A 26100-nucleotide genomic window follows, 5' to 3' on the forward strand; every position below is an offset into this window, starting at 1 on the left:
GGGCTGAACCCCCCACAATTACCGGTATATATTTTTGACATACATGTACTCAAAATGGACATGCTGTAAGAAAGCTCACAAAAAATGACTTTATTAAAGAAAATAAACAATAAAACTTTAACTCCAGCTATGTGTCCAGGTAGACTAGCAGCTAACATTTGGAATGGAAAATTTACTACAAAGGTTTTAATACATGAGGAATTTTATGTATTCACTATACATTTTACAGTCCATTCACCATTAAAGGGGTTGTTCGGAGACAAAAAAATACATTCATTTGAATGGAGCTGACTGCAATACCAGCCACAGCCCATGGACAAGGTTGGCACTGTTTCTAGGATAAAATAGAACATTTTCTCAAATTTAATGCTACACCGCTAATATAAATTTGCAAACTGATTTTCAGATTTGTGAAAGGTAAAAAAAAAAAAGAAAACTACAAACTAATGTTTACTAATTGGTGAGTGGATTGCAAATTCAATTTTTGCACATACAGTAGATTAATTGCTATTTTATACATGATCAAGATATATTTATAAAGTCATATATAGTATACATTTTATTCACAAAATACACTTAAAGAGGTTGCCCTTAGAATAGGCAATCACTATCTGATCATGGGAGTCTGACAACTTGCAGCCCCTCCAATCAGCTCCAGCACTGGAACTACACAGCTCACTTCAACAGGAGCAGCGCTGCAGTGAGCGGCTCCATCCACTGTGTAGTGGCTAGAGGTGGTTACTGCAGCGCTGCTCCCATTAAAGTGAGCTGTGTAGTTCCAGTGTTGGAGAAATCTATCCAAAATTGACATGGCACAGATACGTGTCAGAAGAGAACATCAATGTATTCTATGAGCTTGGAACTACTACCAGAACCAAGGGACTGCGCTGTTCCAAAAGCATTCTTCACAACTTGGATTCCTATGACCTACGCCACTGTATAAGTGGCAAACTTATACTATGTTATGTTTTTTCTGTACACCTCTAGATGGAATAATGTATCCTACTACACGATTCAATACAGCAAAAAATAAATAAATAAGTAAGCCACCCTTTTGGCACACCCCAGGTAGATGGGGTCCTGTAGAGATTTTGAGCATATGCATCATGAACGGTCTAGGTACTCTCTACTTTTGGAAATCGACAGAGGTGAATGCTTACCCCATGATGTGCTCCACTGACACATTTCTATGGTATGTCATAACTTAAATTTTGATTGATTTCCCCTCTGTAAGAATGTTATTTCTTATGGGGTCCAGCTGAAGCTCTTCCAACAAGAGCGTTACATATTTCCTTTGGAATATCATCACATGGTGGACCTCTGCCCAGCCTCATCTAATTTCAGATTCCTTTTTCTGGCTTCACTGTTTAATTCCACGTCTGACTTTTCTTTGCTGTAGTCAGTTGTAGCCTCATCGGCAGAACTACCAAATGGGTGTTGGTCTTTCTCAACGTGCTCCGGTGGCCTCTTCCACCCTGGTCGTGTGGTTATCCATAAAATGAGTCCACCAAAAACAACAATTAGAAGCCCCAAAGTGTTCACAAAGATTCCGTGTGGTGGAAAGCTACTGTAGGGTGGGTTTTTCCTAAAACAAAACAAAAAAAAAACACAGCAGATTTGATTAGTTAAGTTAGACCTAACCACTCCTGACATGTCTGTAATTGTATTCTCCATAATGTAACAATTCAGAAAAAACTTTTCTTATAACTCAGTGTTGTGATTCTACTCTGTTATTCAAACCTGAAATGTATGAATAAAGTAACATCTGGGTGTTACCAGTTGGGAGAGTGTCCCTACATATTCTTCTACTGTTTAGTCATCAGACTATACAGGGACACACTGCTTTGGCAATGGGAATGGCAATACCTAGTTTCAATTTATTAATACATTTCAAAGAGGAAAAAAAAAGGAATGGCACAATGAGAAAAAAATCATCCAGAATTGTGGTTTCATGAGCAATGCAAGTATTTAGTAAAGATTGGCGGCTTTCTGCCTGTTTACAAAGCGTCCGCCATTTTTTCAAAAAGTGCACAGGGAGGAGACATACTGCACTGTCTGACATAATTAACATTCTTTATGCCAGAAAACTGTTGTACATTACAGCTGGAATCTACACCAGCTCCTAGATGGCACAGATTTAGTTTTTAGAACACAAGCCTCCTGAGATGCACCAAAATTAAGAAGGGAGCATTACTAAAATAGTGCCGTACATTGTATAGCATCTGTGTATTGCAGCCCAGGTCCATGCACTTGAATGGGATTATGCTGCACATAGTCCATGTGACCGATGTAAGTGATGTCAATGGCCTAGGAAGAGGCCGCAGCACTCACAGGATCGCGGTAGCCTCTTCAAACAGTTCATCAGCAAGGGTGCCGAGAGTTGGATCCCCACCGATCAGATATTAATGACCTGTCCTGAGAATAGGTCATCAATATTGAACTCCTGAAAACCCTTAAAGTAAAATTGTTCCTCAGAACAAAAATAAGATGGAGTGAAAATCTAACACATAGAACCTTCTTATACTCTCCAACATGCCCTGAAGGAGCCAAGGTGATATTTTTATAAGACATAAAAAAAAATCTACTGTCTAACGAAGTGACAGCCATGGAGAATGCAATAATATCTGGTGTTGTTCCTAAAACTTTGAAGACAATGTTGACTTAAGAGGTAAATGAAGAAGTCACAGTGTATTGTCTGAATCGGGTTACGCGTTTCAGGACTAAACCAGCCAAATACACACTGCTACTTGCTTCATTCATCTGTAAAGTGGGCCAGGCCAGTACACTTTGTCTTTTTCAGTGTCTATCGGACGTATACGTCAAGAGGGTTTCTTAATGTATACCTCCCTCCTTTGGTTGAATGGGGGAACCTATGGATACATGCAACGTATCATAGATAGATTCAAATATATAATCAGTGGAGTAATTTTTTTTGCTGCGATGATACTTAATAAACTATGAATACTGATTAGGGAGGTCAAACCAGTGTAAGATCTGCGCTCCAGATTACCAAGAGTAAAGGTATGATTCAGGAGGTGGGTAATCTAAAATATAAAGTTTAATGATAATGCAGATAAAACATAGAAAATTTCTAGATAGAGTGTGCAATGACGAACCTTGGGATGAACCTTGGGATAGAAAATGTTGATAAACACTAGAATTCACCTAGGTGTCTATCCCAAATGAAATGTGATGATACTTACAATGAAAATATAAGTTTTTCTGTTATTCCCATAAGTGATGTTGCAATCACACCTCCAAACAGAAGAAGACCAGAATAGACATGGATAGGCATGAGAGCTGCTCGGATGGAAACGGGGGTGAACGGAAGGAGATAGACGACAATACTGACAACAAGCTGGAAAATAAAATGAAGAGTTCAATGAGGACTTTGGGACATTGTTTGTATCCAAAAGTCCATATGAGAACAAAATAAGGATAATTTAGGGCTTTGAAAAGCCAGATGTACATTTAAGCGTACCTAACCTTTCAACAAACCTTGCATTAATCAATAGTACAGTGTGTGTACTGGAGGAATAACACTTTCTGGCCACTATATCACTTGTATCTGGTATTTTGTAGCAGTCTTCCTCTATACATTCTGAAGATCTAGTTTGAAGGTCTCTCCGACATTGTGGGTGGAGACTAGCTTCCATCCACAGCACATAGAAAGTAGAGGAGAATCTGCTTCCTAACCTTCTCTTACTCACTCAGAAGCAGCCCCAGGATCATGGAGGACCAGTATGGTTGTGAATAAAACACTTGTCCTTATATAAGCTTCCTTTCTAGATGTGCAGTCTGCTTGTCTGTAGGTGTGTGTCTCCTCAGCTCCTGTTTACTCCTTCCCTCTACATAGATTTGTCTTGACATGTGTAATATGATCCTCCTATGGAGCTGATCCGATCTAGCCAGGTGTAAGACATTTTTCAAAGTGAAAAGCAATTAGCAAGGTGGAGGGGCAGCTCATGACAGGAGAACCAAACATTTCTCATTGAAAACATATATTACAAAGTTTCTTGTGGTTCCATGTACTATTGATTTATGCAATGTTGTATGAAAAGTTTATGACCATTTAAGGATTAATATTATATCAAAATGAGTTGAAACCCTAATTCTTGTACCACCAAGTAATATTTAGTCAGTCAACCTCTTGTAATATTGGATTACTTGCCATTTGGTGATGTGATTTACATTTTGCACAGATCTGGTTCATTTGTGGTCATGATGCTTTCATTACAAAATATCATATAATTTTTGGTTTATCATTAGCAATAAATATGGCATTTTTTAGTTTACTTTTTCATTGGATTCAAGAAGGTATGCATCTAGCAAACAGGCAGATATCCGGTGTCCATGTTGTAAACTACTGTATTAAAGCCCAGACCCGGCATTCACTCTAATCACAGTTTAAAGTGCGACCTATGCGTGCTTCCATGGTCCCGGCCACCAAAGAGGCCAGTGCTTTGTCCTATACTGTGCAAGCATGACCACTGCTAGTATCTAATGTGATGGAAAAATGAATCCAGCCAGCAAAGGAGGCAATATGGACAATCACAATACATTAGTAAATGCCTTGTATTAACTGTGTCTACATGATAAATGCATTTACTAAAGTGAGACAACCCCTTTAAGTTCCCTCTAGTGATGGCTGCATTCACTCAGGATGGTATCTTTTAACTCTATGACTACAAGCCGATGGCTTCAACCCTATCGAGATATATGAACAAATGAATCAGCATAAATTGTGGACATAAAAATTACACAGTATAGTATTTACTCAAAATTATTGGTACTCAGTATTGAAGAAGCAGATCGCCACACCAAGAGAAATTGTGTAGAATTAAGCCTATGATAAGTTCATCCTACCTGCAAAATGTAGATGCAAAGAGAGGGATCACCTAAAAAGAATGTTATTTCTTACTTTACGTTACATTTACCCATCTCACCTGCAAGAAAAAAAGTATGACCACAGTGAGCCCAACCCAGCTGTGCAGACTGTACATGTTAGGAATGTTTCTGGCATTGTGGTAATCCCATACAGCCACCAGAGCCACCACCACGAGAACGGTTGCTGTAAGGTGCAGGCCAGCGTGGATGCATTTCATCAGCAGCTTGCTACATTTCCAGGTCCATGGTAATCTGTACACTATAATGGCTGGAAAGAGAAAGATAAAAAAACAGTCAGTCATTCAGGCTGTCCACAGTTCACGGTCATATCCATGGATCTAAGATACTTCTATGTTCCTCAAGACAAGCAAAAGATGTGGGTTCCCATTTTAAAACACTGCCATGTTTGGAAGAATTTCATGACTACCATATGCTTAAATTACAAAGCAAAAATTTGCAACACTACAATATCTGCAGAGCTTTGTGCACAGGATATGTGTAGCAACACCAGGCGTTCACATGGCTTGTACTGCTGTAGGCATTGCACTACTGTACGGGGCCTTCGTATGGCACAGTATTATGGAGATATTTTGCATGTATCAGCCACATGGGAACTCGGTCATTCCAAAGCAGACTACAGTGCTTGGCAATCTTCGGCAGTCCCACCGAGCTTGGATGAAGCACCAGTGTGCATGTTCAGCCGCCAGTCTATTCAAATGAGGCCTCTTGCACACGGCCGTTGTGCTCCCGTGGCCATATTGCGGGCCGCATACGGTGGTTCCGCAATACACGGGGCACCGGCCGTGTGCATTCCGCATCTCGGATGCGGACCCGTTCACTTGAATGGGTCTGCAAATCCGGAGATGCGGTGTAGTGCGGAACGGAAGCACGGAACTGAACCCCACGGAAACACTACGGAGTGCTTCCGTGGGGTTCCGATCCATGCTTCCGTTCCGCAAAAAATTTGCACTTGTACTATCTTTTTTGCGGAATGTACAGATCATGAACCCATTCAAGTTGAATGGGTCTGGATTCGTCCCGGCCACCGCACGGACGTTGCCCGTGCATTGGGGAGGCCTAAGGGAGACAGAGCAGTTGGACACAAAGATCTATAGGATGGGGATAACTTGTAGCTGGAAAATCCTTTTAAGAAACTGATACACATAAGGTTGGACTTACTCAATTGGGGGGGGGGGGGGGGGGGGGGGGGGGGTGCTCAGCCCTGGATTCTGGTTCTCAGGGGGTGCCAGAGCCTAGAAGCAATGTGCACTTCCATCAATATAGATGGAAGCATTTATTGCAGGGGCACAGGGAGCTGTGGTCCTGTCACTCAGCTCCCTGCACTCTGTCTTTCCCGCACTGAATGGTGAAGCAGAACGACTTCTCCCCGCACCATCATTCAGCCTGCAGGCACAGATCGAGCTACCGGCCTGTGTGGGTGGAGCCTGCAGTTCTGCATAAGCTCTGCCCACACAGTGCTGCAGAGCGATCTGTGTCTGTAGGGGAGAGAGGACTATGAGCTTCAGGAACGGGACAAGGTGAGTAGGTAGTGTGTTTTTATTTATTTAACAGAGAAGGCATTTCTACCATGGATGGGGCACAGAGGGCAAAATTACTACAAAGGGGGCACAGAGGGCATTACTACTACAAAGGGGGCACAGAGGGCAATACTACTACAAAGGGCATTACTAGTATTAGGGGGCACAATGGGCATTACTACTATAAATGGGATACAATGGGCTTTATAACTATGAAGTGGGGACAATGGGCATTACTACTGTGAAGGAAGCACAGTGGGCATTATTACTATGAAGGGGCACAATGGGCATTACTACTTTTAAGGGGGCACAACGGCCATTACTACTATGAAGGTGCACAATGGGCATTACTACTATGAAGGGAGCACAGATGGCATTACTACTGTGAAGGAGGCACAGAGCATTACTCATGTAAAGTGGGTGGGTATAACTGTTATGGGGGCACTGAGTGGGCATTATTACTATGAAGGGGCACAGAGGGCATTATTACTGTTATGGGGGCACAGTGAGGACAACTATTCTGAAGGAGCACAGAGAGGGCATTACAACTGTGAAGGGAGCACAGATAGGGCATTACTACTTTGAAATGGGCACAGAGAGGGCATAACTACTGTGAGGGAGGCACAAAGAGAGCATTACAACTGTGAAAGGGGCACAATGAAGGGATAAGTACTTTAAAGGGGCACAATGTGGGCATAACTACTGTGAAAGTTGTACAGTGAAGGAATAACTACCTTGAAGGGGCACAATATGGGCATAACTACCATGAGAGGGCACATATCTGGACAAAACTACTATGAAGGTTGTACAATGAGGGCAATACTACTGCAAGGGGGTACAATTTTTTTTAAAGTATTGGTGGGGGGTGCCAGAGAATGGCACCCGGGGCAGGTCCTAACACCCTAGGCACGCCACTGGACTTACTGAGAATAATTAAAAATAAAATGATTTACAAGTGCAAACACTCACTTTAAAGGCAATGTACACCTTTGATGCCAATTTTTTTTTATTATTGCATTGTACTCATTTTGAGCTAAAAATATATTTTTTTAATTGGTCTTTAATAAAAATATGGCGTCCTTTTTTATGTACAGAGCTGAGATGCTCTAGTAGCACCCTTTGGATTTTTTGTCTTTTCCATCAGACCAGGAGCTGGCGGGCTCCTTATCTCTGCTCTCTGACATTATAAACACTCATTATAGCTCAGTTCTTATTTGTCACGGATGTAGTAGGGGAGAACACCAAAAGACAACAAGAAGGAAGGGAAAAGACACTAGGCCTCACCGCTAGGGAAGGAAAAGGGTCACCACCTATAAAACCCTGTTCCTGGCCCTAACTCCTGCCCATACACAGGAACCTAGAAAACCCTAATGGTAATGACAGGGCAGAGACTACCCGCTCCTTCCCTGGTGAAGGAACCAGCGTCTCGCTGAGGCCTAGTAAACAACAAAGGTGGGGGGGGGGAATACAAAATACAACAAACTGAACACTTAACTTCTGAGGCTGATGGATGATGGATGAACAGGACTTCAACTAGAACCACACTCCAGCTCTTCCAAAAACCACAGAGCAAGGAGTGATGGGTAAAGTCAGACTAAATAGGGGGAGGTAAAGGTCACATGATCCACACCTGAACAGGAGGTGTGGACATACAAGCAACACACAGACAAAGTGAAACCAAAACCAAAAGAGACCGTCAGATCACTAATGTACAGATAATCTTTCAGACCTTCTAAAACCTGTCACCGGTGTCACATTATCTTACTGATAAGAATGTGGCTTAAAACCAGCATAAAGTGAAAGTACTAGTCACACAGCTCGAAAAACAGAATGGCTCAATATTTGTAATAAAAGGCCAATTGAAAAAAAGTTTTTTTTGTTTTTATTTTAGCAAAAAATGAGTAAAATGCAATTATAAAAAAAATTGCCTCCAAAAGGTGTACATAGCCTTCGAAGGCTATGTATACCTTTGGATGCAATTATTTTTTTTATTTTATTATTGCATTTACTCATTTTGAGCTAAAAAACTTTTTTTTCAGTTGGTCTTTATTGAACATTTTGAGCCCCTTTTTCTGCATAGCCTTGAGATTCTTTGGTAGCAGGATCTGTATCATCACTCTGTTCCATCAAGCAGTTCAGCTGACGTCTCCTTATCTCTGACCTTATAAACACTCATTATAGCTCAGTTCTGATCTTACCGATAAGAATGTGGCCTAAATAAGTGTTTATGACCTTTTAGTGAAAGCACAATTCACACAGCTAGACAAACGATTAACCCTTTGTGACACAACAGCTGAATATTTTTAATAAAGACCAATTGAAAAAATTATTTTTAGCCCAAAGTGAGTGAAATGCTATCATTAAAAAAAAAATTGATCCCTGAAGGTGCAACCAGTACATACTAATGACCTAACCTTAGAATAGGTCATCAATATCTGATCAGTGGGGGGTCCAACTCCTGGCACCCCTGCCAATCAGCTGTTTGAAGGATAGGTCATCAATATGTACTGCCTGTGTTCCGGAATTTTCTGCTTCCCAGAATTTTTTGCTACTCACGTCACTTCCGGTAGTGACGTGGGAGGTGTGTCTCTCACCTCGGCTTCTCATTGGCTCTGCCGGGGGTTTGTCAGCGCTGACGCGGAGAATTCACCCGTAGAGTGAACGTGCCAAAGGTAGCATACAATTCCGGCCCACTGCGCATGCGCGAAGAAGATGACCGAAGGTAGCAGAAAATTCTGGCTTCGCGCATGCACAGTGGGCCGGAATTTTCTGCTACCTTCGGTCGTCTTCTTCGCGCATGCGCAGTGGGCCGGAATTTTATGCTACCTTCGGCCCTTTTTCGCGCATGCGCAGTGGCCCGGAATTTTATGCTACCTTCGGCGCGTTCACGCTATGGGTGAACCCTCCGCGTCTGCGCCAACAAACCCCCGGCAGAGCCAATGAGAAGCCGAGGTGAGAGACACACCTCCCACGTCACTACCGGAAGTGACGTGGGTAGCAAAAAATTCCGGGTAGCAGAAAACTCCGGAACACCTGCACAACCCCTTTAAACCTGACAAATATATAGGCAACCAATTTTCAAGGACAGAGCTGTGCATGTGATTAAGCTTTTTTTTTTTCTTGTTCTGAGCATTCTCCCATTAATTGAGAATTGGAAATGTTTTTCAGAAATGCATAATAGTAAACACAATGACAATCCTATCCAAACCATATGGGACTGTAAAAACAAGCTGTAAGCAATTAAGAAATATGGGTTAAACATATGCACTCTATTGTTTCCAATGTAAACAGCATAAGACAGTGGTATCTATAATTATGTGCTGTGGAAATAACCTTATCTGCACAGTGGCAAGAAATGTGTGGCTAGGATAAGTACACGCGTCGTATGAAACTGACATGACCAAAACGACAATACCGGATCTCTATACCTTTGACTATTTCTCTCCTGTAATGCCTACTGAACCCAATGATAGATGAAATGCATAGGTGGCTCAGTGGTGCCTTGCAACGCTGGAGTCCTAGGTTCAAATCCTGCATAGGTGGCTCAGTGGTTACCACTGGTGCCTTGTAGCACTGGGGCCCTGGGTTCGAATCCATCCAAGGACAACATCTGCATGGAGTTTGTATGTTCTACCCGTGTTTGTGTGGGTAACAAATATATACATAGGATTGGACCATTCAGTACAAGTGGTATAAGGGAATACTTGTCACGACCATGGTCATGGTCGTGACTCAGGATCCGCATGCAGTTGCCTGCGGTTTGGTTTTATTGTCAACCACATGGTGAGGGCTGCTGTATGTTGCCTCACGTGTGGTTGCCGCTGGTAACATGGTTGTACTTGGCAGTATAGCAGCCTGAGCTGTTGCTGGGCAGCTTGCTGTCAAGAGCATGCGGTAACTCCTGGTTGGGTGTGTGTGTATGTTATGCACTTTGTATGTCTGGTGTGCACTAGGTGTTATGTTAGGTGTGCACTGTGACACTTCTTCACTGTGGCTGCCCGTGGCAACGTTTGGTATGGTGTACATGTGGTGGCAGTGTCTCGGCCTTCTGGCTGACTCCCAGGACATGGTGGCTACGCATGTCGTTGCCTGCGGTAACAGCTGCAGTGTGATGTTCATTTGGACACTTCCCCTTTAAGTGGTTTCACTTCCCTGTTTAGTGTTGGAAGGGTTAATTCCCTCTCCTGTGTGTGTCTGTGTGGGTGTGGCCACTTTGGGCTATAAAGCCTCTTTGGAGATCTGAAGCTGAGGGGTTCTTCAGCCATGCTTTGCTGGAGACATCCTCCTGGTAATGCCATCTGTAATCATAAATTGTTATATATTGTTATACACGATGTTATGAGGATGTGTTTGTGTGTCATGTCTATTTATTGCAGTGTATGGTTTCCTGGCGTCCTGTGTGGTGTGTGTGCTCTGTCTATTGTGTTGTTGCGGACAGCAGCACTTATACTTGGGTCCCAGGCTCTGTGTCTGTGGCAGGTAGGTGTTAGTACTAGTTGCACTTACCTGCCATTGCCATATGACTGTTCCTGTTCCCCTTTCTTTATAGTTTGGCCATCTTTAGATTCCTATTTCTCCATGTCCAGGAGGAACAGGTAGTCTACCCAGCTCCTAGCTTAGGGACCTGTGGAGGGTTAGTAGGGACCCGAGGTTCCAGAGCATGAGTCCTCCTACCTTCAAGGTCGGCTCATGTCGCTAGGAGTTAGGGTCAGATTAGGGAAGCAATAGGAGGTGACCTGCTCCCTAATTCTGTCTTTCTGGCCGAGTCGTGACTACCATCTTCTGTCATCGCACGGCTGAGGGTTTTCCCCATCCTCAGTCGTGACAATACTGCACCTGGCCGCCAATCTGCAGCTTTGTTATTTGTCGGTGGCTTTAGTTTACGTATGTCTTATCTTTACGTATTATAAAAAAGTTAACCCCTTCAGGACCAGCCTATCTTGGGCCATTTATTCCGCTTTTCCATCCCTGCATTTTATATAGAGCTACAAGACTTTATTTTTGAGCCGCCATAACTGTATGAGGGGTTGGTTTTTGTGGAATGAGTTGTATTTTTAGTGGCTCAGTTTTGGAGTACTTATAACTTATTGATTTGCTTTTATTAAAGCCAAGTCATCAGCCTCTGAGGCTAGTTTCACACTAGCGTTCGTCGGTCCGCTCGTGAGCTCCGTTTGAAGGAGCTCACGAGCGGACCCGAACGCCTCCGATGCAGTCTGAATGGAGCGGGTCCGCTCAGACTGCATCAGTCTGGCGGCGTTCAGCCTCCGCTCCGCTCGCCTCCGCACGGACAGGCGGACAGCTGAACGCTGCTTGCAGCGTTCAGCTGTCCGCCTGGCCGTGCGGAGGCGTGCGGATCCGTCCAGACTTACAATGTAAGTCAATGGGAACGGATCCGCTTGAAGAGGTCACCATATGGCTCAATCTTCAAGCGGATCCGTCCCCCATTGACTTTACATTGAAAGTCTGAACGGATCCGCTCAGGCATCTTGCGTACTTAGAAAATTTTCTAAGTTATTAATGCAGACGGATCCGTACTGAACGGAGCCTCCGTCTGCATTAATATGATCGGATCCGTTCAGAACGGATCCGATCAAGCGCTAGTGTGAAAGTAGCCTGACCAGGACTGCCGCCGGACACAGTAATACCCCAGCCTTCTACAGCTTCGCCTAGGCCACTGACGACACGTTCATTGGTCACATGGCCTAGGTGCAGCACAGCCCTATTGAAGTGAATAGGGCTGAGCTGCATTACCAAGCACAACCACTATACAATGTACGGCGCTGTGCTTGGTGAGCTGCGAGGAGGCCACGGCGCTCACAGGAGCGCCAATGCCTTCTCAAACAGCTGATTGGTGGAGCTCTCAGGTGTCGGCTGTCCAGAGGATAGGTAATGAGTATTTAAGTCTCGGAAACCCCTTTTAATTAATGCTAGGAGCATCGGGAACTTATAAACGTGGCCAACTGCCGCTGGTATCCTCCTGAACGTGTCATAGTCCTCTGGACAGAAATACAGTTAAATATTTTGTTTCTGCTAAGGCAGTATTTTATGCTGCAGTGTTATATTTAGTTCTGCTGGGGCGGTGTTTTGTGCTGCACTTCAGTATGCACAGGCCCTGCCTACTGCTGTTGCCCCGCCTTCTGTCAATTTGGACCAGCCTACAACATGGGGTCACTTTTAGGTTTTCTTTCCAGGGCCCTGTATGTAAATAATGAATACTCTTCCTGCACTGCTTGGCTGCTGTCCCCAAAAAAATGAAAATCAGACATCATATAGGACATGACAATCTCTTTCTAACAAAGCTAGAACCAGCCCTGTACCTCACATGGATCCAGAGATCTTCCCAATTAATGCTCTGCTAGATTTATTTTAAGCTGGCGGTATCACCACCAGACATCTGAGAAGCTCTGACAGACGTCTAAGAACCTCCTCCTTGAGGTTCCTTTGTTTTGCTTTCATTTTCTCATCTCGTTAGCCTCTCTCAGCTGTCATGTAGTTGCACTGATTGCATCCCTTTAAATCCTTTCCCATAGTGCATCACTCTGTGGTTTATATTCCTTCCTGGAGTGTGTGCATGTTGTTCCTACTTCTGAGTCTTCTACAAGATAAGTTTTGTTCATTCATTTGTGTTTTTCTGTTTGCTGGATCCCAGGTGACCCTGACTCCCTCCGTATCTAGTGTAGGGAGCCGGTGGCCGTGTCCCCCTCACTATTATAGGGTGTTCAGGTGTTATACAGTCGAGGTACGAGGATATGCGATCATCTACCATTGGGATTTTCGCATAGGCTGAGCAGTAAGGGAGAGAGCCAGGTCTGATGCAGGGCTTCCCCTTTTTGTTCCGTAGTTTTGGATCCAGTCAGTCGTATATTCATTTTGTGTTTTCTAGTTTCCTGCACACCTTCCGTGACAGGCGGCTCGGGAAGGGGGGGGGGGGGGGGGGGGGTGTCCTCTCATGGGGCATGTCCTTTTTGCTTGAGCTCCCTCCCTTAGGTAACTGTCACGGCTTCAAACAGTAGATAGGGCTAGTGGCAGTTGAAGGATGGAACTGAGCATGTGCGACCACTTCAGCAAGGTGGATAAAGAAATAAGGAAATGAACGAACAGCAGGTGGCGCTATAAAGATAGATTTCAGTGAATGCCTCAGTAGGTATACTATATTTTTAATTACATGCAATTACAAAAGTATTCAGATCCATTTGCTGGTTTGAAAAATGTAGAATATTTGTGTGGGACAACACTTTAGCTGTTTCTGGAGGGAATGGAAAAACAGCAATTTTTCGCAGTTTGAGTTATTAAATTGTACGCTGTTCACCATGAGGCAAAAATAACACATATATTCTGCATTAAAGTGGTACTATTCCTACCATACATGAAAAATGGAAGCTTGTAGTACACTAAAAAAAGTAATTTGTTTTTGTATCGTCATATTTTAATCTTCAGAACTGTGTGAGGGCTTGTATATAATGGGACAATCTGTAGTTTTCTGTAGCATTTTGGGGGACTTAACTCTTTTTGATCACTTTTTATATCCCTTAATGGGAGTCAGAAAGTGGGTAGTGAGGATTAGAATTAGCTGACTCATGTCTGCTCTACAACTTGGGTAACGCAACCACATCGCCCCATCATAGACGTCTTATCGCTACAATTCATATGAGCTAGAAAAATATTTGCTCGCACTGACGAACTTGAAGCTTTTCCAGGAATAACGTAACAACAAACTAAAAAAAATTATCTTTTCTATTCCTCAGTGGAAATAACAGCTTTATGCATGCATGTAAGTAATGATGTTGAAGGGGTACTGGAGCCACCTGGACCCGGCCTAGCCTGATAATGGCGCATGTCCCCTGTAGCTTATTGATTATAATGGGATGAGACGGGGATTTGGCCGCTCCCCGGCATATCAGCTGTAAGGCCTATTTCACATGGGCGTCATGTTTTTTTCACAGATAAGATGCGGGTGCGTTGCGGGAAAATGTAAAATTTTTCCGCGCAAGCGCAAAACATTGTAGTACATTTTGAACGCGCGTGAGAAAAATCGGCATGTTTGGTACTCAAACCCGAACTTCTTCACAGAAGTTTGGGTTTGGGTTAGGTGTTCTGTAGATTGTATTATTTTCCCTTATAACATGGTTATATGGGAAAATAATAGCATTCTGAATACAGAATGCATAGTACAATAAGGCTGGAGGGGTTAAAAAAATAAAAATAAAATAATTTAACTCACCTTAATCCACTTGATCGCGCAGCCGGCATCTCTTCTGTCTTCTTTGCTGTGCACAGGAATAGGACCTTTGATGACGTCACTGTGCTCATCACATGGTCCAATCACATGGTTCATCACCATGGTGAGGGACCATGTGATTTGACGTCACTACAAGTCCTTAGCCGACAGCTCAAAATTACAGAAGACAGAGATCCGCAACTATGCGATCAAGTGTGAGTTAATTTTTTTTATTTTTAACCCCTCCATCACTATTTTACTTTGCATTCTGTATTCAGAATGCTATTATTTTCCCTTATAACCATGTTATAAGGGAAAATAATACAGATCGTGTCCCCAGCCCAATCGTCACCTAGCAACCATGCGTGAAAATTGCACCGCATCCGCACTTGCTTGCAGATGCTTGCGATTTTCACGCGGCCCCATTCACTTCTACGGGGCCTGCGTTGCGTGAAAAACGCAGAATATAGAGCATGCTGATTTTCCCGCAACGCACAAGTGATGCATGAAAATCACAGCTCATGTGCACAGCCCCATAGAAATGAATGGGTCAGGATTCACTGCGGGTGCAATGCGTTCAACTCACGCATTGCACCCGCGCGTAATACTCGCCCGTGTGAAAGGGGCCTAACAGTTTTTGTCCGGCCGAATCCCGCCATTTATGCAATGGAGTGGCCAGATCCCCGCCTCATTCCATTATAGTCAATAGGGTACGGGCATAGGGCACTATCTGGCTATGCCAGATCCAAAGGAATTTGGCAGGCTCTTCTCTGCCGGAACAGCCTGCCGGATTTCTTTGACGCATGCGTGAAACTCGCCTTAGGGCTCATGAACACGAATGTATTTTTTTGTCCGCATCTGATCTTCATTTGTTGGATGCAGACCCATTCACTTCAATGGGGCCACAAAAGATGCGGACAACACACGGATGTCAGTTCCGTGGCATCAGCAAAAATATAGAACATGTCCTATTTTTGTCCGCATTATGGACAAGGATAGTACTGTTCTAATAGGGGCCAGACGTTCCGTCATGTGCATGAGCCCATAATTATATAAATTACAACCTTAAAGAGTCATCCTGTTTGTTTAGACCTTGCTGCCCTCATCTATTTCAGACATCGAGGGAGATTTATTAACAGTGTCTTCAATTTAGACAGCATTAAAGTAGAAAACGCCCCCAAACCGACCACAAACTGTAACTGAGCCAGCATGCCTTACACCACATTTATTAAGGGTTTAGGCTACTTTCACACTAGCGTTAAAGTTTTCCGGTATTGAGTTCCGTCACCGGAAAAAAACGCTTCAGTTTTATCCTGAATGGAAAGAAATCCGTTTAGTTTGCATCAGGATGTCTTCAGTTCGGTCCCTCTTACGGTATTTGGCCGGAGAAAATACAGCAGGATGCTGCAGTATTTTCACCAGCCAAAATTCCGGAACACTTGCCGAAATTGCATTAATTTCCATGTCCGGTACCAAGTGTTCTGGAAAACCGGATCCGGTTTCCCGATCTGCACGTACCTTTAAATCTGAGAAAAAAAATAAATACCGGATGACACCGGAGATATGGATCCTGATATTTCAATGCATTTGTCAGACGGATCTGCATCCGGAAACAAATGCTATCCGTTTGCATACGGATTTCCGTCGCCGGAACTGCCTGCCAGAATCTTCTAACACAAGTGTGAAAGTACCCTTAGACGTTTTCAGCCACGGACGACAAGTAGGTGCCACTTAGTGGAATATGGGGTATGACTTAAAGGGGTTATCCCATCTTAGACAATGGGGGCATATGCAAGGATATGCCCCCATTGTCTGATAGGTGCGGGTCCCACCTCTAGGACCCGCACCTACAAGGAGAATGGAGCCGGGGAGAGTTGTGGCCAAGGTCCGTCCACCACCAGGCGCAGCTCCCCGCCTCTCCCATTGAAGTGAATAGGAGCGCACCGCGCATGCGCGGCCACCGCTCCCATTCATTTCTATGGGGCCGACGGAAATAGCGGCCATAGCTGGGCAGAAGATCATGCCGTCTAAACAGCGATCTGTTGCCCAGAAACAGTGCAGCTACTGCGATCCCTCGTTCTCATTACTGTGGAGGGGATTGCTGCATGTAAATGCAGCTCTTCACCTCCACTGAACGAGCAGCCGACTGTTGGGAAGACACACTTTATTCCCAACAATCGGCTGCACCTCAGCTATGTAAATCTACTTTTAAATGGGGGCCACTAGACTCATCCCCAGTGGTGAGGGTGGCGTAGAAAAGCCATGTGTGACATTTTGTCACAGTGACGTTTAAAATGTCGCTAACATGGGGTTTTAATTTTTTAGGCAATTCTGACTTTATTTTTTTTATTCCGAGTCAAACCACCTTTTTATCGCTACAATTTGTATGGAGTAAAAAAGCAGACAGGTCAGCTGCTACCTTCGTGTTCTTCATCTGCAGCTAACATCTTAAAGGGGTTGTCCTCTCATATATATTAATGACCTATCGTCAGGTTAGGTCATGAATATCTGATCGGCGGGGGTGCTCCTGTGGAGCGGCGTCGTAGTGTAATTACAAGTACTCGATTCAAGTGAATGAAGCGAGTACTTGTCAGTACACTGCACTTCCGAGACGACGTGCAGTGTAATGAACAGAAAGTAGCGCTCACATGGAGCGCCGCCTCCTCTTCAAAGAGCTGATCGGCATGGATGACCTATCCTGACGATAGGTCATCAATATATATGGCAGGACAACCCCTTTAAGACTACCTGCCCATGGGTGCGTTTCCGCACCTAAGTCCACATGTGTTACATGTAGTTTTTGGTGCAGATTTGAAGCGGTTTTGCCGCTTTTGAAAAGGGCGAAATCCGCACCAAAAATCACAAACATAATGGACATGCTGCGGATTTCTAGATCCACACGGCAGAAAGAAGCCATGAGATTTGTGTGATCTCATACATTGTCTGGTTCTGTAATGCGCTGCATTTTTTCTGCATGGGAATCTGCATGGAAAACTGCACCCGTGTGCAGGCGGCCTAAAACCTGACAGAGTCGTAAAAAATACCAAACAGCGAATTCACTTGTATTCCCCGTGTGCACAATCCTTCCACCAGAGACGCTCGCTCTGGTTTTTCTGATGAAGTGAAGAATTTTGTTATTCCACGTGTTTTTCCACATCCTGTTTTCCAGATCTGCAGCAATAAAGATCCAAATGACTTCTTAGCAAAACAAGTGGGAGGCAGATTTATCACCGATGCCACTGGGATGGGTCCAGCGTTATGTAATCACTATTGCAGCAAGCCCTACATTATATGGTTTGTAATGTTTCACAATCCATGATGATTTACAGAACGTTATAATACAGACACGAAGCAAACCTAAATTATTGGACTCTTTAGAGGAGTGGCCCCTCCAAGCTGTTCGGAAACTATAACTCCCAGCTGGGGTGTCGTTAAAGGCTCCTGAACCATAGGGCAAAAGTTCAGATTGGCGCCCTCAGCCCTTTGTATGGCAGCATAGTACTAATAATGCAGATAGAAGCGAGGACACTGCAGTTACAATCACAGGTGGTGTTTTCAATTCCAGTCATCCACTTTCCCTTTTCTTCTCTATACATGCCCGGACCACCATGAACACTTCTTCCAGCCATGGTTCATCTCTGCCCACAAAAACTCCCGTCCCTGCTGCTACCCCCAATACTACCTTCGGTGCCCCACACAGTAATAGTGGCACCTTTGTGGCCCCCAAAATAATAGAGCCCAATACAGTATTAAAACCTCCTTTCTGCTCCCACAAAGTTATAGTTGACCCCATTTTGCTGTTAAAGTAACAAGTTCCTTTTATCCACTCACAAAGTAATGAGCCCCATTATGCTCCACAGTAGTACTTCCTTTACAGGGTCCCCAGACAGTTATAGTACCCACTTTACACCTCCAATAGTAAGAATTCCCCATTTAGCCCCAAATTACTAAGCACTTTTGTTCTCCCCACAAGATAATAGTGCCCCCAAGTATTATACCCCCTGCATTTTCTAACTGCAAAGGGTTTTCCAAGGTCTTCCATAGACCTCACAGGGAAATTTCCCGGTGGGCCGATGCCCAGGGGGCCCGTCCGGGCCCTCCTCACGGCCGGCAGTATTTTGAGATGGACTGTGGTATTTGGCTCCGTTAGGGTGGTATAATGTGCCACAAAATGGTATTGTTGGCCCTACCTTCTATCAATTTGGACCCAACTACAAAATGGGGCCGCTTTTCGTATATTTTTTGCTCCACTTTAAGTTCCCAGTCCGCCCCTGGTCACAGCAATGCGTGAGCTGCAACGTGATCCCATCCACTCTCATTATGCAGTCGCATCGCGGTGCCATGTCCTTTTGACATGGATTATGTAGCCCCAACTTTATTAACCACTTGCAGTGGAATTTTCAACCATTTGCACCAAACACATCAGATTGTAAGACGAGCATGGCTTACTACTTGACCAGGATTAAGACATCTGTTTGCACTGTGGCTTTCTTAAAGGGGTCGTGTCACAAAGTATTTTCTACATCTTTTAAACCAGCTCCTGGATCTGAATACTTTTTTAATTGCATGTAATAAAAAAAATTGTATAACCAGTGAGCTATTCAATAAAATGTATTTGTTTGTTCTCCTCCTTATTTTTTGTCCATCCCACCAAGTTGGTCGGACGCGCTCAGTTTAAATCAACTGCCACACTATCGTATGTACGGATCCGTACCCGTTCTGCAATTTTGCGTAAGGTCTGCGGATCCATTCATTTCTAATGGCCCTCAAAAGATGTGAACAGTACACAGTGTGCTGTCTGCATCCGTTATTCCGTACCGCAGCTCCGCAAAAATAAACTTTAATGCCTTATACTTGTCCGCCGAAAACGTTCCGTTGACCCATCCAAGTCTATGGCTCCGCAAAAAAAAAAGAAAAATGAACACATTAACAATTCCTTTCTGGTTTTTTGGCGGAAGAACGGTTCCGCTTTTTTTTGCGGATCCGCAAAGCAGTACGGTCGTGTGAATAGGCCCTTAGGCCTCATGCACAAGACAGTTGTTTTTCTCGGCCTCCGTTCCGTTTTTTTGAAGGTAAGATGGGGACCCATTCATTTCAATGGGTCAGCAAAAAAATGCTGATAGTTCATCCGTTTTTGTTCCGCATCCGTTGTCCGTGTTTCCCATCAGCAAAAAAATAGTGCATGTCCTACTTTTTTCACATTTGCGGACAAGGATAGGCATGTATTACAAGGGATCTGTGGAAAAAAAAAATGAAAAATAGATCCTCCCCAAAAAAAAAAAAACCGATGCCGCATCCGGGTTTTTTGGGCAGACGCAAAAAACAACTGTCGTGTGCATGTAGCCTTACAGAGAGAGAACTGCATCAGAAAGGACACGCCCCTGAGCTGTTGGCTTGAAATAAATGTAGCATAGGAGTAATTATAGTAAATGTGGGGTACAGGGCTGGTTCTAGCTTTGTTAGAAAGAGGTTGTCATGTCCTATATGATGTCTGATTTTCATTTTTTACATCAATCATGGGAGAACCCCTTTAAATAGTCAAAAGGAAAAGTAAACTAACCATCTCTGTTCGCTACAGACCCTGGCATAGAAGAGGTTCTGGATATTAAGCCGGTGTGAAAGTTAATGGCAGTTGTGTGTGTTACAAGTAGGGGTGGGCGATATGGCCTAAAATCTATATTGCAATATAATTTTAAGCATGTGCGATATGCGATATATATCGCAATATATTGTTTTCTATATTTGGGGGGGGTTAAACTTTTTTTTTTTTTACTTTTTATTTATTAGCCTCCTTAGGGGCTAGAACCCTTGTCATATTCACCCTAATAGAGCTCTATTAGGGTGAATAGGACTTTACACTTTCCCTGCTGCCCTGTGCATAGTGCACACAACAGCAAGGAGCTGAGTCCCCTCCCCTAAACAGTGCCATCCACAGATCTCCCCCCCCTCCCCTAATCAGTGCCATCCACAGATCCCCCCCTCCCCTAATCAGTGCCATCCACAGATCCCCCTCCCTCCCCTAATCAGTGCCATCCACAGATCCCCCTCCCCTAAACAGTGCCATCCACAGATCCCCCCCCTCCCCTAATCAGTGCCATCCACAGATCCCCCTCCCCCTAAATAGTGCCATCCACAGATCCCCCTCCCTTAGGCCTCATGCACACGACAGTATTTTTTTACGGTCCGCAAAATGGGGTTCCGTTGTTCCTTGATCTGTGTCCGTTTTTGTTTCCGTGTGTCTTCCTTGATTTTTGGAGGATCACCAGACATGAAGGAAATAGAAAAAAAATCTAAGTCAAGTTTGCCTTACAAATGATAGAAAAAAAAACGGACACGGATCACGGACGCGGATGACAATCTTGTGTGCCTCCGTGTTTTTTCACGGACCCATTGACTTGAATGGGTCCGCGAACCGTTGTCCGTGAAAAAAATAGGACAGGTCCTATTTTTTTCACGGACTGGAAACACGGATCACGGACGCGGATGACAAACGGTGCATTAGCCGAGTTTTCCACGGACCCATTGAAAGTCAATGGGTCTGCAGAAAATCACAGAAAACGGAACAACGGACACGGGACACAACAACGGTCGTGTGCATGAGGCCTTAAACAGTGACACCCATAGATCCCCCTCCCCTAAACAGTGCCATCCACAGATCCCCCTCCCCTAATCAGTGCCATCCACAGATCCCCCTCCCCTAATCAGTGCCATCCACAGATCCCCCTCCCCTAAATAGTGCCATCCACAGATCCCCCTCCCCTAATCAGTGCCATCCACAGATCCCCCTCCCCTAATCAGTGCCATCCACAGATCCCCCTCCCCTAATCAGTGCCATCCACAGATCCCCCTCCCCAATTCAGTGCCATCCACAGATCCCCCTCCCCTAGTCAGTGCCATCCACAGATCCCCTCCCCTAATCAGTGCCATCCACAGATCCCCCTCCCCTAATCAGTGCCATCCACAGATCCCCCTCCCCTAAATAGTGCCATCCACAGATCCCCCTCCCCTAATCAGTGCCATCCACAGATCCCCCTCCCCTAATCAGTGCCATCCACAGATCCCCCTCCCCTAATCAGTGCCATCCACAGATCCCCCTCCCCTAAATAGTGCCATCCACAGATCCCCCTCCCCTAATCAGTGCCATCCACAGATCCCCCTCCCCTAAACAGTGACACCCACAGATCCCCCTCCCCGACTCTCACAGGAGCACATTTATAAACTAAACAGTAACTTTAACTTTAATCAGCGACTCTTTACTTGTATACCTTACTCTGTCTTAGCTCCGGTAACAGTTACAGCAGGCAGTGCGGGTGGGCGGCGCTCACTCACTGACGTCACGCGCCTGCGCCGCCTAGTGGGAGGAGCAGGCGCGTGACGTCAGTGAGTGAGCGCGCGCGCGCCGCCCGCCCGCACTGCCTGCTGTTACCGGAGCTAAGACAGAGTAAGGTATACAAGTAAAGAGTCGCTGATTAAAGTTAAAGTTACTGTTTAGTTTATAAATGTGCTCCTGTGAGCGGCGTGGCCCTGTATATTCTAACCCCCAGGAAAGCATCCCTGTCACCATGGGAACGCCTGGGGGTTAGAATATACCATCGGATTTGAGTTTTCACGCTCTCACTGAAAACTAAATGATTTACTGTCAGTCCCTCCCCTCCTCCTCCTCTGTTCTCATTGGCGGTCAGCGGCAGCCGCGCACAGTGGGGAGGGAGGGGCTCCCTTCTTCTCCACTCTGTGGCGGCTCAGGAGAACATGGTGCGCGCAGAGAGTGCGATCATATCGCGGTCCGGCGATATAGGCGATATGCTCAAAATCCATATCATGGCACAAATTTATATCGCCTATATCGCCCACCCCTAGTTACAAGCATAAATCTGAAATAACATAAACCAATAAATTAGCTGAGTTTTAGCAAAGGCTATAAATCCCTCATCTTTCTAAAGATTTGCTGTCAGTTAGTGGGAATATTTCTGTTAGGCCTCATGCACACGACTGTTGTTTCATTCAGTGTCCGTTGTTCCGTTTTTCGTAATTTTCTGCGGACCCATTGACTTTCAATGGGTCCGTTGAAAACTCGGCTAATGCACCCTTTGTCATCCACGTCCGTGATCCGTGGTTCCAGTCTGTCAAAAAAATATAACCTGTCCTATTTTTTTCACGGAAAACGGTTCGCCGACCCATTCAAGTCAATGGGACCATGAAAAAACGCGGAGGCACACAAGATTGTCATCCGCGTCCGTTTTTTTTTTTTTTTTTCCTATCATTTGCATGGCAAACTTGACTTAGACTTTTTTTTTACTTTCCTTCATGTCTGGTGGTCCTCCAAAAATAATGGAAGACACACGGAAACAAAAACGGACACGGAACAACGGAACCCCATTTTGCGGAACGGAACACAACAACGGTCGTGTGCATGAAGCCTTACACTGAGACTCTGAAAAACTGTAAAGATATAATACTTCTCACAGCTGAGAATTTGGTACAGTGGTGGCAGTCTTGGCGGAACTTTGCTTGCTGTAGGTGAATTGAATCCTTATTTATTTCAAAGGATTAAATCTGTGCAAAGCTAAATATTTCTTGCAGTCACAAGTACATATCAAATTTGGGCAATCCTCTGCGAGACAAATACATCAGCGGCACAAAGTAGGCAGTGAACTGCACCCATGCGGGATTAGGGACCGTAGTGGCGGAAGGAGCTCACGTGCCACAAGCTCAGCTACATCTTGGCTCTGAAAACTACTTTCATTGTTTCACAACTATACAACGTAACCCTTTCAGGGTGTGATTCTTAAAGCAAGTATTTGATCAGTATTCAGAATTTGTAAGCCAAAACCAGGAGTGGGTCCAAAATACAGAAGATGCACAGATCTTTCCGTTATACTTTATCTCTGCAAGTTTCTCTCCTGGTTTTGACTTAGGCCTTGTTCACTTCTCCGTTTGTGGATCCTCCACTTCACTGCCAGAACCCCATTGACTTCAGTGGGGTCCAGCAGTGATCCGGTTGATTTCCAGCGAAAATGTGGGTTTTGGTTGGACAAAAACCCAGCATTTTTGCCGGAAATCTGTTGGATCACTGGTGGGGAAGTAGAGGATCCGGCAATGCCGGATCCGTAACATCCAGAAACAGAGATGTGAAAGAGGTCTTATAAGTTCTGAATGTGAAAGTAGCCTTAAGCTAGATTCACATGACCGTTGTTTTGGTCCGCATCCGAGCCGTGTTTTTTGCGGCTCGGATGTGGAACCATTCATTTCAATGGGGCCGCAAAAGATGTGGACATCTGTTGCTCCGCTCCGTGAATTTCTATAATAGGCTGCCTGTTCCGTTCCGCAAATTGAGGAACGCACACGGGCGGCATCCGTGTTTTGCAGGTCCACAATTTGCTGACCGAAAACCACGGCACGGTTGTGTGAAAGTAGCCTTAGGGCTCATGCACACAACTGTTGTTTTTGTCCGTCTCCGATCCGCATTTTTTAGCAGATCGGATGTGGACCCATTCACTTCAATGGGGTCGGAAAAGATCGGACAGCCCACACGTGCGCTGTCTGCATCTATATGTCCATTCCGTTAATTCCCACTGTATGCATATCTGCGTATTGAAAAACAATTTAAAATAGCAATCCGAACTGGGCTTTGGTACTGACTGGTACCTCGGTACCAAAGCCCAGTTCAGATTGCTATTTTAAATTGTTTTTCAATACGCAGATATGTATACAGTGGGAATTCACCGAAGTATCACGCCTTATGACTTCGGGCGAGAAGAACTTTGGCTCCACAAAGCCAATACATTTTAATGCTATACGGAAATCTAAGTATTTGAACGAATCGACGTGGGATCTATGATCAAAAGGTTGATTCGCTTAAGCCTAGTCATCAGTATCCGATCAGCTCCATGCGCTCCAGCCACCTCTTGGGGGTGCCAGTTGTCATACCCCCACTGATCAAACATTGATGACCCAGCCTGAGGATAGATCATCAATATAAAACCCCTACACAATCCCTAGGCCAGTCCCTGGAAAACAACCTCATAGCATTATTCCCTTTAATTCACATGAAGGAAAATGTTAATACGTCAGCGTACCAAGTTATTAACCCTTACAGTTCTGGATTGCAGTGGATAACACTGACAGCATTAGGTCAGTGTCCATCTAATACATTCCAGAACTGTAAGGGTTACATAGCATTATATTGATTTATGATGCTATGTGACCCCGGCAGAGCTGGGAGTTCAGGCTGGGTGCCTCCGCAGCGAGACACTTGCTCGTCTGCAAGGGGCCATATATCCAACTTTGTGGGAACAGTTTGGGGAGAGCCCTATTGTGTTCCAGCGTAACTGTTTCCAGGGCAGCATGCAAGCTCCATAAAGGCATAGTTGGGGGGAGATTGGTGTGGATACAGGCATGCTCAACCTGCGGCCCTCCAGCTGTTGTAAAACTACAACTCCCACCATGCCCCTCTGTAGGATGTCCGGGAATGATGGGAGTTGTAGTGTTACAACAGCTGGAGGGCCGCAGGTTGAGCGGAAGAACCTGCCTGGCCGCACAAAGCCCTGACCTCAACCCCATACAAAACCTTTGGGATGAACTAGAATGGAGATTAGGAGCCAGGACCTCTCCCCCATCATCAATGTCTGACCTCACAAATGCTCTTCTAGATGAACGGGGCAAAAATTCCCACAGACACCTCCAAAATCATGTAGAAAGTCTTCCCAGAAGAGTGGAAGCTGCTTTAGCTACAAGGGGGTGACAAACTCCATATTAATACTGCGGATTTAGAATGGGATGTGTAAAAGCTTCTGTAGGTGTCCTGATACCTTTTCTCAGCAGATACTGCTGTAATGATACTTGACGCTGCAGGACGCCCTGGAGCGCCGGTTTCCTGCCAGATGGTGCCTGTAGAGAGTGGTTATGAAACGGGCATTTGTTTACTATGACTGACTTCTTCCTTTTCTAGCATTCAACATCACGTGCCACCATCCCTTTTGAAGACCCACAAGTTCCAGCCTATACCGGGTCACTTTGTAACAGGCCGCCGACGTAGAAGAATGTAAGACTGTAGCAGGGCGCTGCAACTGCGCGAGACAACAAGTTATCAACTGATCAGCTCAGCTACATCTGTGCCCACCATGACATTTCTTATCTGGGATATCATCAGGTTAGTAACAATGGGGACGAAGCACATACCGATCCCTTCGATGAAGATGAAGCCTGTGATGATTAATACGGGATGCCAATTAAATTCAGCGTTGCCTCCGTCCCATGCCAGCCCGTCGCTGTAGTGTAAAACCCAGACCAAAGCGAAGATGACCAGCGTGAATCCTAAGACCAAGGAAGACACAAGGAAAAACAGAAAACTTTTGTAACCTTCCATCTTCAGCAGCACATACCCTGCTACTAAACGGGCTGTATGTTTGCAGTCAGCCAGCAAAATGGGCCCACACCTCCTCCCCACCCCACAAATGA

The 26100-nt window shown here is 44.8% G+C and overlaps 1 protein-coding gene across 1 annotated transcript; it reads right to left on the reverse strand.

The window, feature by feature from the left end:
• Window positions 1-61: 61 nt before the first annotated feature.
• LOC122944720 (plasma membrane ascorbate-dependent reductase CYBRD1) lies at window positions 62-26100 on the reverse strand. The gene is made up of 4 exons (XM_044303282.1): window positions 25822-26100; window positions 4947-5155; window positions 3204-3358; window positions 62-1585 (listed from the first exon to the last, which is right to left on the reverse strand). Exons 1-4 carry the CDS (start codon window positions 26006-26008, stop codon window positions 1306-1308), a joined length of 831 nt encoding a protein of 276 aa, XP_044159217.1. The 5' UTR covers window positions 26009-26100; the 3' UTR covers window positions 62-1305.

The sequence above is a fragment of the Bufo gargarizans genome, chromosome 8 (assembly GCF_014858855.1).
Source record: "Bufo gargarizans isolate SCDJY-AF-19 chromosome 8, ASM1485885v1, whole genome shotgun sequence".
Lineage (NCBI taxonomy): Eukaryota > Metazoa > Chordata > Amphibia > Anura > Bufonidae > Bufo > Bufo gargarizans.

Coding starts and splice junctions, on each gene's coding strand:
- LOC122944720 (XM_044303282.1), bottom strand. CDS start 26,008: ATGGAAGGTTACAAAAGTTTTCTGTTTTTCCTTGTGTCTTCCTTGGTC. Junction 5,156..25,821: donor CATCTTCATCGAAGGGATCG/GTATGTGCTTCG, acceptor TTCTCTTTCCAG/CCATTATAGTGTACAGATTA. Junction 3,359..4,946: donor TCATACTTTTTTTCTTGCAG/GTGAGATGGGTA, acceptor TTTATTTTCCAG/CTTGTTGTCAGTATTGTCGT.